Source organism: Trachurus japonicus, chromosome 8 (genome assembly GCF_045865225.1).
Source record: "Trachurus japonicus isolate A0001 chromosome 8, Traja_1.0".
Lineage (NCBI taxonomy): Eukaryota > Metazoa > Chordata > Actinopteri > Carangiformes > Carangidae > Trachurus > Trachurus japonicus.
In genome coordinates, this window is record NC_140914.1 from 16,991,972 (window position 1) to 17,009,726 (window position 17,755).

Here is a 17,755-nt window from a genome sequence, read left to right on the forward strand (position 1 = left end):
GGTGTCAACGCACATGCCAGGTCTGACGGCGGCTTCCTGTGCCTGGTTTCCAAAATAAAAGCAGCAGCTGAGCGAGCTTCTTTGCGTAAAGGGTGTGTGTGCCTTTTATTTTGAAGACAAAATCACCTCACATCCTCGACGCTTTCCCTGCGTGTGTGTGAAATTGACGAAGCCATGACAACTATACTCTCCCGATACTAGTGGAGTGAAGGCGTATATTTGAAGGGATAACGATAACACGGCGGGCCACTGTGGGCAAGAAGAGAAGACACCACCAACCACCAACACCACCGACACCGCTGCTGCTGCTGCTGCTGCTGCCACACAGACACAGGGCTCACCGACCGACTGTCTGAATGACTGACTGACTGACTGACTGACTGACTGTTTGTGGCGACTGCGAGGTGTAAATGGCCACAACATTTCCTAAAAAGAAGACGATGCCCGCGAGACAACCTGTGTGCCAAATGCGTCCTGGAAATTAGGCAGACGCGCATTTTGCCATAAATTAGACGTTTTTTTTTTGTTTTTTTTTCCCCACAGAGCGGAAGTTTCTGTTTCTGTGACCGATTTATTTTATTAATTTATTTTTTTTGGTGGAGGGAGCATCTCGATATATCTCGGCTGCAGACATGGACGAGGACAACCAAGGTATGAATGCATTTCAAACCGCCGATTGGTGTTGTAGGTAGGTGTTACTTAGATGCCAGCCAGGAAACATGTGCCTTTGTAACCAGCTGCCTGTTTATCTGTGTAATGATGATGGTGATGGTGATGATGATGATGATGATATCTCTACTGACTTTGGCCTCAGTCATTTCAGACTAAGCATGGAGTTTGATTCGCTGGTCTCTTTTTCTGTCACTGACATAAAGTTACCTCCTGAAAGATCAGTAGCCTACTCTTTTATTGTTTTGTTATGATGGTTTCATTAAGTGACGTCTCTCCTGTGTGTGTTTAAGGTTGACAGATCGACATACACTGGTTTGTGGTTATACTGGATAAACACACAGGTGGTGGTTGCGTTGATCTGAGCCTTTGTCAGCGGGAGGCTTGTGTCTCTCTGGCCCAGCGGGTCCTCTCACCCAGGCATATATATATGAGACATGGAGTCTATAATGTTGTCATGGAGTTATTAGTGCACACTTTATCTCCCAGAGTACATCCACCTATAGAGTTCAGCACAGTGGCAGGTATAAAAAAGTTTAAAATTGAGAGGGAACATTATTAAAAGTGAGTAAAAAATGTGTTGCGACTCAGATTTAACTTAATTTGCTTGCTTGTTTGATATTTAATTCTAATCCAGAGGTTTGAGTCATAGGATAAGGTGTCACCCTATGACTCAGATAGGGCTCCTGGGCTTCCTCTGGTCCCACCCACGCCACAGATCAGTTAAGTTCTTCAAAGCCCCTTTAATAACCTGCACAAATAGAACAACAGCTCAAACTTTGTCACGATTCTTCAACCCCAGCTGGTGCCGAGCCATCGCCGCCGCTGTTGTTGTCTCACCTCTGTAATCCAGTGGAGCTGTGAGTTCCACATGTTCGCTGCTCACAGAGCTGCAGGATGTTGACTATTGGCTGGAGCTGCTGCACGCACGCACGCAGGCAGGCATAAAGCTGTCATTGTGCTGTGTTCGCAGTCGGCCCTGGTCTCCAGCGGTGGCACACGTCAGCACAGCCCCACACAGACAGACATATGGTGCTGTGATGCCAACCTGGGGATAGCTCACAACAGCCGGGAGCATTTAAACACACATAGCTACGCACACTTTGACTCACATTGAAATTCTCCTTTTCCCCCCCTCATGGCACTGTTTGGAGTGAAAATAGACAGACGGATGCATCATGACCTAGAATGATAAGTGTGTGTGTGTGCATCTAAGCAGGTGTGTGTGTGTGTGTGTGTGTGTGTGTGATGTATGCCATAGTCTGTCTTGTCTGGGGAAAAAACAGTGTCTTGGATGCCGCAGGAAAGAACAGGTGCAGGCTTCTTGTTTTCTTTTTTTCTTTAGTTTTATGTTAGTGTCAGCTTTAAATTGCTACTTTTTATTAGAACACACACACACACACACACACACACACACACACACACACACACACACACACACACACACAGGGAAAGAGAGACAGGGTTGGTGAATCCAGGGGTAGCAAAAAAAAACTAAGTAGAGGATGAGTGATGATGCTGGTTGGGATTACTGGCGTGATGTGACGGACAGGTGGCATCTTAGTTCTGACAGTAATTCGTCACACACATACACACACACACACACACACACACACACACACACACTGCCAGACCACAAATCAAGTGAGTGAGAGTGGGGGACAGAAAGTGGCGGACAGAATGATATACTAGACTTGTTCAGAGGAGCACAGACGGCGAGAGAGGCGTGAACGTGCGACCGCAAAGAGTGAGAGTGAGACACAGCGGTAGTCGTAGTAGCAGCAGCAGCAGCAGCAGTAGCGCGACTTCTTAGAGCGAATGAGAGAGACGGAGAAGGGAGATAGATGTTTGTGTGTTGGGGAAGGTTGGGGGGGGGGGGGGGGGTATGCCGGAGCAAAGTTGGAAAGTGGCCAAAAGAAGTATGGAGCTCTGCCAGTGACAGACGCACAGGGAGAGTGGTGGTGGTGGTGGTGGACTAGATACTCCCACTATATCAATCCTCCAGTGTATGGGAAGAGTTTCAGTCAGTAAAATTCCTTCTTTTTCTGTCATAATTAACTCACTGCATGTGAGTGGTCTCTGAACGGACATTCACGCTCCCCAGAGGAAGAATCCCCTGTGAATTTTGTCATCATTGGACTTCCTCCTGGGGTTGACTCGTCACAGACGTTCATATCTCCCTCCTCTCACCTGAGGATTCATTGTTAATAACTATGATGTTCCATGTAGCATCATCACCACTGAGGCAAATCTGTCCTGTGGTTTATGGCTTGCAAACTAATGACACTCCAATATTCAGCCTGAGCTGTAGCTACTCTGTGTTCAACATGCAAACGGATTCAGGTATTATGGCTGTTAAACATCAACATTACTAGCATTGTTAAAGGGGAACTATGCAAGTTTGGTCGCTTTTCCACTGTTTTGCTAACCCTCCTCCCGGCCATGTGCATTTGTCTTCAACGAAGCGGGCGAGAAAGCAATCCATTAAGCTGGTGGATAACGTTATATATCCTGTACGCATTACGATGTGTATATTTTTTGTAGTCTTGCTTGTCATAAACAAGAGATAACGGGTTATGGGGCACGTTTGTGATGCGGTGCCGCCGAGATGAGAGCTGGGACAAGAGACGCTAGGTGGCAGAGAGCCTCCATTCTCCCTGTTACAAGTTACAAGTCATTCATTTAACCATCACAATTACTCTGAAGCTGTTTAATTAAGGTAAAAATGTAGCATAGTTAAGGTAAAAAATCTTGCATAGTTCCTCTTTAATGTGTGCATGCATCCTAATATACTGATTGCGGAGGCACAGCCTCACAGCAATCACAGTAGTGTCTTTGTCTTGTCTCATTCAGAGAAAAAAAGACATTTAATACAGTATCAGTATACACTGCTTTCTTTGTGTTTAGTCTCTTCCGATTTCTATTATCAATTGTTGCACTTTTTTCCCATATCAATTAGTTTTCTGCGGCCTTATCCAAGAATGTAGGGACTTGTCTTTGCGCACTTGCCCTCAGTGTACGAGGCTTAGAGTAAATAGGTCCGTAGTAATCCATCTGATGTGCCTGACAGTCAACAATACAATGCCTTCTGCCACAACACTGGCTCAGCGGACAATGGGCCAACAAGAGCCCACAAAGCTTTGCTACAGTGAAGCCTGTCTGCCCGAGCAGACCGAGCGTAGCTTACTGTAACACATTCTTGTTCTGCATGACTGACTCTGACACTCCATCAGATGTGCACCTACAGTATCTCTGATCCCTCTGCTTGGGTGTGCAGAGTGTTGTCAGTTTGGTGCTGTGTAGAGTGTGTTTTAATGGCGACTACATGAGTGATGCCCATATGGTATGAATCAGAGCATTTATGCTAGAGACACCGGCCTCATATAGCACGCCCTGCGCTGGCTGATGAATTTGGCTGCAGACCGCTCTATTTACACACTGTGAAAACCGGCCATTTAAACTTGGCAGTTCAACGTGTGAGTGTGTGCCAGTGTGTGTGGTCTGTGGGGTTATGGCACGCTGCGGCCCAACTCGGGCGAACAGAGGCGCACACGACGCATCTGGCTCAGAGATCTCGGAGCCATTCATGTTTCGGCCACAGGACAGCGGCAGCAGCTTCCTGCCATGTTCAGGTTCTGTGTTCTTTTTTTTTTTTTTTATCTTTGGAGTGGATTCACAGCTGCTTTCTTTTCCCCCACAGCTCACATGCTGTCAAGTGGCTAAGAGAGGAGCGTCTTGGAGCATAGTCATGCTTTAATAGTACGCACCTCTTAGTCCTATCCAGATTTAAAGCAGAAGTAAGCAATATTTTTGTGTTAATATAAGTCTTAAATAGTTATATCTTCCTACAGCAATCACTTACATAGAGTGTTTGGACCGAAACACAGGTCTCTCAGTCACTCTGCTCTGCTCTGAGCCGAGGAGAAAACTTTTCTTGTATCCTACAAGTTTTATCCAATGAGGAGAGAGAACGGCATGAAGGGCTGTGTGTGCAGCCAAGGGATGCGCCTGAATGTGGTGACGTAGGGACGAGGACCAATAGATCCATGACGAGGGCGGGGGCTGCTAACTCCGTCGGCTGACAAGAAGTTGTGGTGCGTTCAAGGCAACCCGTAACTCGTGTTTTTCCGACCTGTGAAGTCGTACCAGTTCGATCTGGTACGAGTTCACGGGTCGGAAGTTACGAGTGGCCGTTATAGTGACTTTCACAGGTAAAACAGGTCGGAAAAACACGAGTGGGTTGCCTGGAACGCTACAAAGTCGTAAGTCGTGACTTGAAGCCGTAATTTACGGTTTCAAAAGCCTGCCTGGAACGCAGCATTAGCCAAAACGACCGGATCGCCTACTTCTGCTTTAACACAGACCCTTTCTCACCTGGTTCACATGTACTGTACATACATATCTAGAGAAAATTGTGGCTCTCTGGAAAGTAGTAGGTGGTGGATGTTTACTTCAAGCCTGTGGAGGCTCAGGCAGGCACCAAAGGGTCTGCATGCAGCCTGTGTGACGGTGAAGAACCTGAGGGGCTTGCAGGATGTCAGGGGCCAGCAGAGGGATAGGGGCGATCTATACAGCGTTCTGTATGAGTTATCTCCACTTTAATGTATAATTCATGAGACACAGCCTGCCATCAACAACTTTTTAGCATTTAGTTTATCGGCTGCTGTTTTCCTATCTTTGCTCTATGGACATCAGTCAAACTGTCCTTTGTGTTTCTCACAGGTTTATTTGTGAGATCTGTTTCCCCTGTGCAGCTGAGGGTGATGGACTAGTTACCACCTGGCTGTTATGTATGAACCTAAAACCGAGACCTGAAGTTGGCTTCTTCTTCATTATTATTATTTTTTTGTTATCAACAATAAAATAAACAGTTGAACAATTTAAATATCAATTAATATTTTCTGTCATGTATAAAGTGTCGATGCCAAACTTTTGCCGGTTCAGGTTTTCTCACATGTGAAGACCTCTGCTGCTTCGTTCTGATTTAAATCACATCTTTGGCTGTGAAAAATTGTGATTTGGCATTATTTTCTGACATTTGGTAGTTTGAACTATCAAATTATTGCTTAAGGCAAGACAATAAAAACAGAAAGGAAATAATCCAATAGTTTTTTGTGAAGAACCCCCTTGTAAAACCACAACTCCTCCATGTTTACACTTGTGTCTGTTTGTATGTTCGGCTTGCACGTGATAGTGTTTCCCCTGTATTTTAAGATAGTTTTATATTAAAGGGAACATCTCTCAGACTCATTCGCTCCCACCAGTGTGACTCATCTCTGTTAAAGAGTGTGTGCTTTCTCTGTTGTGACTGCTGTGCGCCCTCGCTGCTCACACACGCTGGCGGTCACACACACACACACACACACAAGTGGCCCAGCTCAGCACGGCTCAGCAACTGCTTTGAGAGGAGACTTCTGCATGTGCCTTTAACGTTACTGTTTAGGCTGAAGTCTGTGTGCGTGTTTCATCTTCTGACAAACGGCTCAGTGCACACAGAGGGCCCTTGTTGAGTTTGGCCTCCCAGACTATCAGATAGCACATTGCATTTACTCGTGACATCCCTTCGGTGGTTTAAGTTGGATTCAACACCCATTACGGCGGACTGACCCATATGGAAGTCAACTTCCTGGATTTGGGTTGCTTCTGTTCATGATCTACTCACATCAGTAAGATCTAAGTTTCAAGTGAACCTGAGTCATGAGTGCCAATCCTCTTGGACCGCCACGTTGTTTCTTTAGGGTTGAAAAAAAAAAAGTACAGGGTTTGAAGTCGTTTTATAAATGGCAAGACTCAGCAGAAGAGGAGAAGCACACATGCAGGGGCTTTTCAAAAAGTATCCCGTTACATCTTCATCTAACAGACAGCGCTGTGCAGGTCTACTGCTCAACAGAGTCACAGATTGGGATCTGTATTTGTAACATTAAGACCATCAGGGGGCTTGTGCAGGAGAGACGCGAGGCAAATCGCGCTATTTTTCTTCTCTTTGGGAGCAAAAATCGGAGCGTGCCAAAGGTCCCAGGGGCCTGAAGCTGTGTGCTGAAGTGAATTTCAGGCGAAAAACGTCCAGCTCCACTTGGGCCTTTGTGGGAGTCTGGGTTCATAGCTTCTATTTAAGCATGTGCGAGGGTGTGTGTCTGTGTGTGTGTGTGTGTGTGTGTATGTGAGAGGGGTTCAGGTCTGTCGGAAAGGAAAGAGAGGGCCGAGCAGAGTGGGCAGGAAAAAGGGAGTTGTTGGAACAATTATGTAAGCGAACAAAGATTGTTTAACCTGCAGAAGATGCAGGAAAAAGGTGTATCCCTCTCTGACTGCCAGTAACGTCCAGTGCTTCACACTATGAAAACACAACACACTCCAACGTCCTGAACTTTTCTCCCCAAGAAATACTATAAGCGCAGCTGTGATTTTTAAAACAGATGTACAGATTATCATTTCATTCAGTGGGTGCTTTTAAAGACGTTCAACAAATCTATATTTGACTTTGATCTGTGACCTCATGACATTGCATGAAGTCATTGCATTACATGAATATATAGAAACACCAATCTCTATCTCTGTCATCAGATTTACGCCAATTTCAAGCAAGCAACAAACAAAACTGCAGTTAGATTTATTCGTTATACGTCACATTGTCATTCTGTGAAATGTGTATACATCCTATTGTGTCTTTTCATGTCCATTTGCTAAGCCCAAATAGAATATAAGATCCCAAGGCCTGCCCCCTAAACACTGGAGATTCACACCATTAGTTGAGAAACATCCAAGTTGAACCTCAGAGGATGTGAATAATGTATTTCTCCTGGTTCTAAAGGAGTGTGTAAGAAAATGCTGAGTATAAAAATATAAATAGGTAAGAAACAGCGGGTACTACAACCACATGACAACATGAAAGTACAAAAGCCCCCCACCTCCCACCCCCACTCCTCCAGATCTCCCCCACTACATGTAGTCAAGTCTTCAAACTGCATTCAACTCAGAGTTGACTTGGATTATTCTGATTCTGATCGAAACCAGGCTCACAAAACCTTTTCTCTAGTAGTGCACCTTTCAGCTCCGTAGTCCACACTTCTATTGGACATCTCTACTCTATGTGTGTGTGTGTGTGTGTGTGTATACAGAGCATCTGGCCAGCCTCCAGCCTCTTACGGCCCTCTCGTCTCCCCCCTGGGGCTCGTGGCACTGCCACTCCGATGCCAACTTAGCTTTTAAAGAGGGATTTGTAACACTCACTGACTCACTTAGGGGGGTCAACGTGTCAGTAAACTACTACAGCACATCCTCGGTCTTTGCTCGCTCCATAGTCTCACTCACTCTTTTTTCTGTAAGATGCTGCTGCATCATGCAAAATTAATTCTTCTTTCATAGAGGCAGAGGATGAGCTGTGACTGCGCCACTGGTGCTGCGAGGAAGGCTGAGGTTGTTGCAGTTGTGTATAGGGATGTCACGATTACTTGTTTTCACAATTAATCGTGGTATTAAACGCCACTTTCACAAAAATTTGATGTTGGAACCATATTGGCAGATGTGCGCAAAAATAAAGGTAAATGCTCAGATACTGGTCCATTTATCTAACGTAACATTGAATTGGTAGGAATTTAAATGTTAGTGTGTCATTTATAATAAAAACATAAAGCAAAACAAAACAAAAAACGATTAAAATAAACGCAAACATTTGGTATAGATGACAATTTATGACCTATATGAATATTTCAAATGTTTCCCCTGGGGATTAAGAATTGGTCATACATTAATAGATACTTGAAATATTTTGTGTAAACAGTGAGTAATGTAGTTATATTTTGACTATATTTGATTTTACACATTCATACGGTTGTGAAATTAATTAGTGCATAATAATCGTGATAATCGTAGTACCGTGATTATTTCTCTGACAATAATCGTACCAAGAACATTTACAATCGTGACATCCCTAGTTGTGTAGTCTTTCCCTCCCCGCGTCCCCTCATCATCAGCTCCGTGGCACTTCGTTTGTCTCTGAGAAATGAGAAATGGATGATTACGTGACACACTGTTTCTCCAGCAACCCGTCAGTGTGTATACATTTGTCTGTGTGTGTGTGTGTGTGTGTGTGTGTGTGTGTGTGTGTGCTTGTGACAGTGTGTTTGCATCTTAAGTTGGTTTGTGTATGTTTAGGAGAGGGAGATGGAGATGAAGACGTGCAGCAGTGGCACAGATTCAAAGAGAGACTGATGGGGAGGCGGATGCTGCAGTCGACGCCGTGTGTAGAGTCAGATGCTTAAAGTAGGTTAGTGGTGCAAGGCTCAGCCCAGCTGTGTATACCTCATGGCTCTCTCTACTTCCACTATTTCGCTTGTGGAGGCGTGTGTGTGTGTATATATGAATGTGTGTGGAATGGATGTGCACACGTGACTGTGAGTGTGTGTGTATCTCTTTATATGGTGTGTATGCATTCTCACACAGAGGATTAGTGTGGACTGCTGCAAGTCCTCTTCATGCGTAGACAAATGGAGGAGATCAAGTGGGGAGGGATATGGATGACAGTTAGTGGATTATAGGTCAGGGGCTGGGGCCGCTGGCTGTCACTTCCCTATTGGTGAGCTGGACAACACACACACACACACACACACACACACACACACATGTACAGTAGATACTGTATAAACAGGATTCAACCGTGACAAAAAAGCAGCCCTGAAAAAAAAAAGAAGAGCGGAAAAAGAGCGAGGCCTTCCCTTGTGTTTTCTATTCCTGGCCACCGTCTGTCATATGATTTGTAGTATCATCAGTATTTTTTGCCCCACACTCCTCATTTTTGGGCTCCTTTCCTTTGCCCTGACCCCTGAATTGTTCAATTGTTTGCAGAGATAGGATGGTTGTTGTTGCTTCAGTGCACGGCAGGCGGCTGTGGAATATAAAAATGAGCGGCCTTGACACCGCAGGTCAGGGTGACAGGATCCAGAAGGGCCACCACCGTACCGTAACTGTGTCGTTCCACACAGGCACAGTGGTGACTTGACACATGTCTATACTTGAGGTGCTTTCCCTACATCCCATAATGTTATGAGCACGCACACACACACTCACACACACACTCACACGCTTACACTTACACTTTCTCTCCCCATCCACATTCTCACACCCACGACACAAAACTCATGATGCATCAATGTCATCGCTGCCATAGATGATGATCAGGTATGATTGATAATCCACTGTGGCTTTGACTGGGTCATGACCACTGTGACACACACACACACGCACACACACACACACACACATGCACACACACACACACACAGTGGTCCCGAGGGTTTATCAGAAGGTGAGTGATTTACAATAGCTCTTGGGCACAAATTCCTCCACACATGTTTTTAATCTCTTGGTTGACCTCTGTCATGTTGGATTTCTGTCATCAGCTGGTGCAGCACGGCCAACCTTGAAGACAGGGTCTTTGTATTTTTGCTGTTGTCTCTTAATAAGATAATAATAGTCCAGTAATTTTAAGCTAAAAAAGGGGTCAACGTTAAACAAATTGCAACAGAATCAAACTCAACTGATTTTGTATCCTCAACATGTCCTGAGTGAGGGAAAAAAAGCCCTGAAGAATCCCATCAGGGGAAAGTTTTGACCCAAATATAGCCCATTCATACGCCTATTAATTAATTTTCTCACGTGAATAGGGCAAAATTTTTAACCTTTAGATATCTCCATGAAAATTACTGAGTTGATTACTTACATTAAAACAAACAAAAAATGTATTACAAGTTTTTTGAAATTCTTTGTTAACATGAGAAAATTTGCAAAAATTTGCATGAATTCCACCGTTTTGACGGCACATGTATATATAAAGTAGTGGTACCGGCATGAAAATTGGAATGACTTGACTCCATCGGTCAACCGACAAGAAACCACTTTAAATTTCAAGATGACTGCAATTTTTCAAGAATCCGTCGCTGCAGGAAGCACTCGTTTTACATGGTAGCCCATAGCGCCCTAGCTCATTAAAGCTACAGTTGGAAAGCTGACGAAGGTGAAAGTAAACTCCGTGACTTGGTCCGAAATTTCAAAACAATACACAGGTCCCTTTATGAACCTCTGGAGTCAACTCATTCCAATTTTCATGCCGGTACCACCACAGCACCTTTATGTACACATGTGCTGTCAAAACTGTGGAATTTATGCAAGTTTATGCAAATTTGCTCATGTTAACAAAGAATTTCAAAAAACTTGTAATAAATTTTTTGTTTTTCTTAATGGAAGTAATCAATTCAGTAATTTTCATGGAGATATCTAAAGGTTAAAAATGTTACCCTATTCACGTGAGAAAAATAATTAATAGGCGTATGAATGGGCTATATTTGGGTCTTTTTCTAAACTTTCCCCTAATGGGATTCTTCGGGGCTTTTTTTCCCTCACTCAGGACATGTTGAGGATACAAAATCAGTTGAGTTTGCTTCTGTTGCAATTTGTTCAACGTTTTCTCGTAAAATGACTGGACTATAATGTGATCAGAGGAAGCTGATGCAAATGCTCCCTGATTAATCTCCTCATACATGTACTCAAGTGTCAAGACAATACCTGTGCAACAATGAGTAATTATTGTTTTCACCTCAGGGAAATGTCAGTTATATTGGAAAAGAAAAAAGAAAAAAGAAAAAACATCAGCAGCTCTCAGCTTCTGAAGCTCCCGGGAGACGTGTGTCCGTCACACATCCCTGCAGGCAGTCAAGAGGCCATACATGTGTTAGCTTCATGGTAAAACAATGGTTTTCCAGCACATCCCTGTCCATGCAAAGTGCCTTACAGGAAGAGGGAACCCACCCGCTAACTTTCAGTTAGATGAGAACACTTGATATTCATATGTGTGACACGGAAAACACTTTAGGCAGTTGTACAGTGAAGAGGAAGTTCAGGATACCGATGTTGCGTCTGGCCAGGCGCTATTTTCATATCTGTTTCACATCAGATTTTCCGCATGTGTGACTCCAGTTCATTGACTGTAAGCATGAGTGAAGAGCAATTTCATGTAGCCTAATTCGTGATGAAATAATGAGTGGGCCTAGTATATACTGCGCATTTGAAAACCTTCTGGCAAAGAAGCATTTAGTTACAAGAACATTTTTAAATTTTAATCCGTGGTGCACTCTTAATGTCATCCTGGAGGCTAAAAGTAGAAAGCAGTGTTTTCTTTGTACAGTAGTTTGGCGGTATCCTTCAATAACTGTGGCGCAAAAGAAACAAGTTGTGAACATTTAAGAAATCAGCAGACTTGGCGTGCTCAACTCCACGTATGAACAAGTAAATCGGGTGCCAGTCCGAAAAAATCAAAGTAAAAAAAGGTTGTGACAGCACTCGCTTTCAGTTAAACACTTTTTAATTCATAAAAACTGCTCGGCAGCAAGAAACGGACGCGTTTCGGCAATCAGCTGTCCTCAGCGTTACCAGGTCAGTGGGTGTGTCCACTATTTAACACAGCTAAAGCCAGCTGATTCCAATCACCATTCACGTACATACACAGAACATTTATAGGCTAATTACTGTATTGAAACAGTCAAAAAATGTCAGAAAATATTATACAGAAAATTATACAGAAAATATTATACATTATCATGTAAAAAACATGCAACACAATCGACAAGTTGTGAATGTGACAACAACACTTGTCCCTACTGTTTGATCCTATTAGACCTATATCCTAGACAGTAATAGAAAGAACACACATGGGTCTGTATAGTAACCTCGTAGATAAAGGTTGGTGACAAACAAATGTGGTGCAACCACTGCTCGAGACATGATAATGTTCTTCATTTTTCTGTATAATATTTTCTGACATTTTTTGACTGTTTCAATACAGTATTTAGCCTATAAATGTTGTGTCTATGTACGTGAATGGAGATTGGAATCAGCTGGCTTTAGCTGTGTTAAATAGTGGACACACCCACTGACCTGGTAACGCTGAGGACGGCTGATTGCCGAAATGCGTCCGTTTCTTGCTGCCGAGCAGTTTTTATGAATTAAAAAGTGTTTAACTGAAAGTGAGTGCTGTCACAACCCTTTTTTTACTGTGAACATTTAAGAAATCATCAACTTTTAAGTGTTTTTTTTTGTTTTTTTCCATGCAGATACAGTTTGGGCTCATGTTTCTTGTCCAGTATTCTCTCTCTTGTAGCTCTGTATTTGGTCTCAACCAACCTTTAAAGAAAACAACTAGCTCCTTAGCTGCTACAAATGCTCTACTAAAATAATTATTAGTTATTCAGCATCTGTTCCTCTGTGCTGGTTGGTGCTTAGCAGGTCAATGCTCTGTAAAGTTAAAGGGAGCTTCTGTTGGTTCATTATTTTTGACCAACTATATTAACATCATCGTGTTCACAAATATTGATCATAGCACTTCAAGGATGATAGACGTTGCAGTATGTGACTGATTATTGACCCATGCCAAATTGATCTTTAGCAAATTAAAATGATTTCTAAAATAACTCTGTATTGACTCAGTATTATTGGTGCAGTGTCATTCATAGTATTTCCATGGGGAAGATTATCAACCTTCAGCTGGTCTTTGTTGTGCAGCTACATAGTTTACAAATGGATCAATGTTACTGAAAATTGTGAATATACTGCTAGGAAATTCATTTCAAAAATACAATGCTGTCCTCATTTTTGGAAAATATTCTAATGAGTAAATGTGTATGAATGTATCTTCAAAGTCAGAAAATGTTGATGGTGATCATAGTGAAGGTTAAAGTAATGGTTAATAAACTCAGCAGTAATATGGGACAGGACATGTTTGCTCTCTATATGAAAGGAAAATCATCATCTTTCCCTAATGTTGACCAAAGCTCTTTTATACGCCCACTCAAATGGGGAAAAACATTGCAAGTGGGCGTAATCCACCCAACTATTCCATTTCCTCCAGAGCGATATTGAGCAAAACCACTAGGCATAATATAAATATAACTTTTTACGTTGCATGGATGAATGAATTTGACTATTAATGCGATGCTAAGGCCAACAGGGCTGCATGCACAATCAAGGTTATCCCAGCTGATTTTAACTGACTTTCATCTACTTCTGTAGGAATAACAAGAATCTGTTCCTCTGTGGTGATGATGCAAGAGTCAGAACTCATGTTTACTTCTAATAAACTAGTGAGATTTCAGATAAGTGGCTAAAGAAAGGGCTCCTCTGCGCAGAGCAGAGGCTCATAATCTGGAAAACCCCTTAACACAGAACCTGGGAAAGAGCGATGGTCTGACCTGAACCACCCACATATTTTGTGTAATAAAGAAATACTGGCTCAGGTTTTAAGTCTGTCGTGAACTCTTTCCCCCTTCTCTTTTTTCTCCTCCTCCTCCGCCGCCTCTTCTCTTTCCTGCTGTCTTGGAACAACAAAAGTAGAAGTAGATTCCTATTTGGCAGCTGGAGCGTCTCTTCATTGTCCTGCCTCCTTTTCTTTCTCTTTCTCTCTATCTATCGTGTATCTCTGCACCACTCTTTTCCAGATTCAAGGCCTGAGCCCAATATAAACAGCCTGTGCTGCCTCCTCCTCCTCCTCCTCCTCCGTAGTGTTTGTCTTTCAGTCACGTGCAAGACAGTTCTTGCCTGCTCCGAGCCCCCAGTATCAGACAGTGGGCGGAAGAGACACGACTGTTTCCGGAGTCAAACCGGACTGTGGTGGTCCTTACTGGGGCTCTCCTAAAAGTTTCTGGAGGCCTGTTATGTACTGACAAACTAAACAACTCAACAACTGAGAAGCCTGCTTCACTCCCAACCAGCTGTATTGTTTAGGGTATTAATTATGACTAGTTAATGTGAAGTAAATTTGACCACAGTTAAAGCAGAAGTAAGCGATCCGGTCGTTTTGGCTAATGCTGCGTTCCAGGCAGGCTTTTGAAACCGTAAATTACAGCTTCAAGTCACGACTTACGACTTTGTAGCGTTCCAGGCAATCCACTCGTGTTTTTCCGACCTGTTTTACCTGTGAAAGTCACTATAACGGCCACTCGTAACTTCCGACCCGTGAACTCGTACCAGATCGAACTGGTACGACTTCACAGGTCGGAAAAACACGAGTTACGAGTTTCCTTGAACGCACCATAACGTCTTGTCAGCCGATGGAGTTAGCAGCCCCCGCCCTCGTCATGGATCTATTGGTCCTCGTCCCTACGTCACCACATTCAGGCGCATCCCTTGGCTGCACATACAGCCCTTCATGCCGTTCTCTCTCCTCATTGGATAAAACTTGTAGGATACGAGAAAAGTTTTCTCCTGGGCTCAGAGCAGAGGGAATGACAGACCCGTGTTTCAGACCAAACACTCTATGTAAGTGATTGCTGTCGGAAGATATAACTATTTTAGACTTATATTAACACAAAAATATCGCTTACTTCTGCTTTAATATTATCACAATTAATTTGTCACCCATAGAAAAAAAATCCAAGGCCAATTTTTGACATGCCATAGTTTTCCTAAATGAGCAAGGTTTTGCGAACTACCAGGAAACACGAAATACAGCTAATGTCATTACCCTTGCAGGTATTCAGTCATAAATAAAAGTATGGAAATCTTGATCTGATGTTTTGGCGCTGGATGAAAGTTATTTTAGTTTATCCTCAAGGAAACATAGATGTGTGTGCTAAATCTCATGGCAATCCATCAAATAGTTGTTGAGCTATTTCAGCTCAAGCCAGTGACGGTCCGGCCAATGGAGCATTATGGCTAAAAATAAAACTGATCCGGTGTAGCAGTAATGTGTTTTCTCCTTTTTTCCCCCTTATTAATAATAATCTGTCCCTTGCGATTTATCTTGTGAGGCCCAGGGTGAGAGCTGACTTCCAGATCGGGAACTAGATTTTATTGGGATTTTCTCAGACTCACTATTGAGTTTCTAAGAGGAACTTTATAGAGTCGTAAGCTTATCCAGTAATCAGGTTGTCCTGTGATTAGTCGTGCATGGTGGTAGGAAAACGCAACGCTGTGTAGAGACTGCTGCTATTGGCATCACTGCCATCTCCACAGATAGGACTGTGTGCCCTGCAACAAAGAATTCCTCAGGGTTTAGTTTGGCCCCACACATGCAGACGTCTTGACTTTTGAGTGGGTGTTATTGTGTAACAGTCGAATCCTTGGTCAATTAAGAAAGATCTTTGTCTAGACAGTGTGAGATTACAGTGAACATTATGTACAATAGGGCTGAGAGACGAGGCAAGGCCTGACCATCACTGTGAGGCTACAGATGGGTTAAATGGCCGGCTGTCAAGAAAGATCTCTTATTTCAAATTTCGGCGCTGTCTGCAAAAGTTTGAGAAGGACGGACACTGCATGATAAGATAAGAAAACGTGGCAGACAGGCAGACGGTCCGATCATCTATCAGTCGCAGAACTGTGTAGGAAATCAGTTTCAGAGGGAAAAGAAATCATTTCGAAGGAATGATCTTGTATTTTGTTGTATTGGAAATGACACGTGAGGTAAGATCAACAAACCTAATGAAAGACCGTCTCATCTCCACTCACTGTCACGCTTGTAATTGAGCGCAGGATCCTGCTGCCAAAACCACTCAACTAATTTGTCGGACATTATGACACATGATGGCCCGAAAATAAACCAATCAAAGGCAGCGTTTCAAATTCGACAGGAAGAGGAAATGTTTTTTTAAGAGTGAAATTTGTCGACACGGCACCCGTAATGAATTAGAGACGGTAACTAGTGGGTTTTGTGAAGAGACAGTCTTGCTTCAAGGCTGAAATTTTGCAGTTATGCTGAAATTTAGCAGTTATGCTAAGTCCGGCGCATTTACACTGTTGCTTAATGCATCAATGTTGATGAATGTGCATTGTCCCAACTCAATAAATCAATAAATGAAATGAAATGAAGGGACTGTGTTGTAGAGTCTTTGAGGCTTTGAAGATTCAAACGACAGCGTTTGATGTAACCTCTGATTTTTGTTGTAATTTTAATAAAGGGAGTGTTGCGGATGTCTCTTCGGAGATGAGAGCTAACAACAAGTGACTGCGGGAGACTTGGAAAACGTTCAGTGATTTCTTTGAGGCGAACAAACAGTTGAAAGGGGGTAATTTATTTACATTTGACAGGCCTTTCTGGGACACTAGCTGATAAAAAATTGACATATTGAAAAAAAAAAAAAAAAAATCAAACAGAAACAAATTAATAGTATAATGCATTTCCCAAGATTGCTGTTTACAAAGCTGATAGACTTTTCAGGAAGGACGAGTATCACCTCTTCCTGAAAAGACGTAGGAAGTGTTGTCTACATCTCCAGATGATGGTGAAACTTTTCAATCCTTTGTTTTTAGCAACACTAACAACATGGCCCAAGGCAATTCTAATGACTTTAGTGATACTGTGACTTCCTCTTGCTATTGTACTTATCCTGTGAAATATCTCAACATCTACTGGAGGGATCGTAGGTGATCCCCTGACTTAAAGGGATAGTAGCATTTTTTTTAAAAGTGGGGTTGTATGATCTACAAATAGCCCCTAAGTACTTTAATTGCAGTAGAAGACTCTCTGCACTCCTCCCGTTAGCAACGCCAGCCCATAATAGCCCTGCCCAGAGATTTACAACATACATTGTTGTGAATGGACCCAAAGAAACGGCCTATTTTCACGGCCTAAAAGAGGTTTTACGTGAAAAAAAATACACAGTTCCATTGTTCGCTATAATATAATTTTTTCCAGACCCTCAAAGTGCAGGAAAAACACAGTTTTTATTTGGACCTAACCAACTCACGTATCCCTCCGCCCAGGGTTAGCGCCCGGCGATCAGCAGTTGGTTAGGTCCTAATAAAAACTGTGTTTTTCCTGCACTTTGAAGGGCTGGAAAAAATTATATTATAGTGAACAATGGAACTGTGTATTTTTTTTTCAGGTAAAACCTCTTTTAGGCCACGAAAATAGGCCGTTTCTTTGGGTCCATTCACAACAATGTATGTTGTAAATCTCCGGGCAGGGCTATTATGGGCTGGCGTTGCTAACGGGAGGAGTGCAGAGAGTCTTCTACTGCAATTAAAGTACTTAGGGGCTATTTGTAGATCATACAAACCCACTTTAAAAAAAATGCTACTATCCCTTTAACATTAAGTGTAG

At 42.9% G+C, this 17,755-nt stretch overlaps 1 protein-coding gene across 1 annotated transcript in view; it reads left to right on the forward strand.

Moving 5' to 3' along the window:
* The first annotated feature begins 264 nt into the window (after nucleotides 1–264).
* Nucleotides 265–17,755, forward strand: part of cyth3b (cytohesin 3b) — a 44,275-nt gene continuing 26,784 nt past the window's right edge. Inside the window, exon 1 of the mRNA XM_085784295.1 lies at nucleotides 265–651. Within this exon, the coding sequence (XP_085640421.1) occupies nucleotides 633–651 (19 nt within the window). The 5' untranslated portion in view covers nucleotides 265–632. The remainder of the gene's footprint in view (nucleotides 652–17,755) is intronic.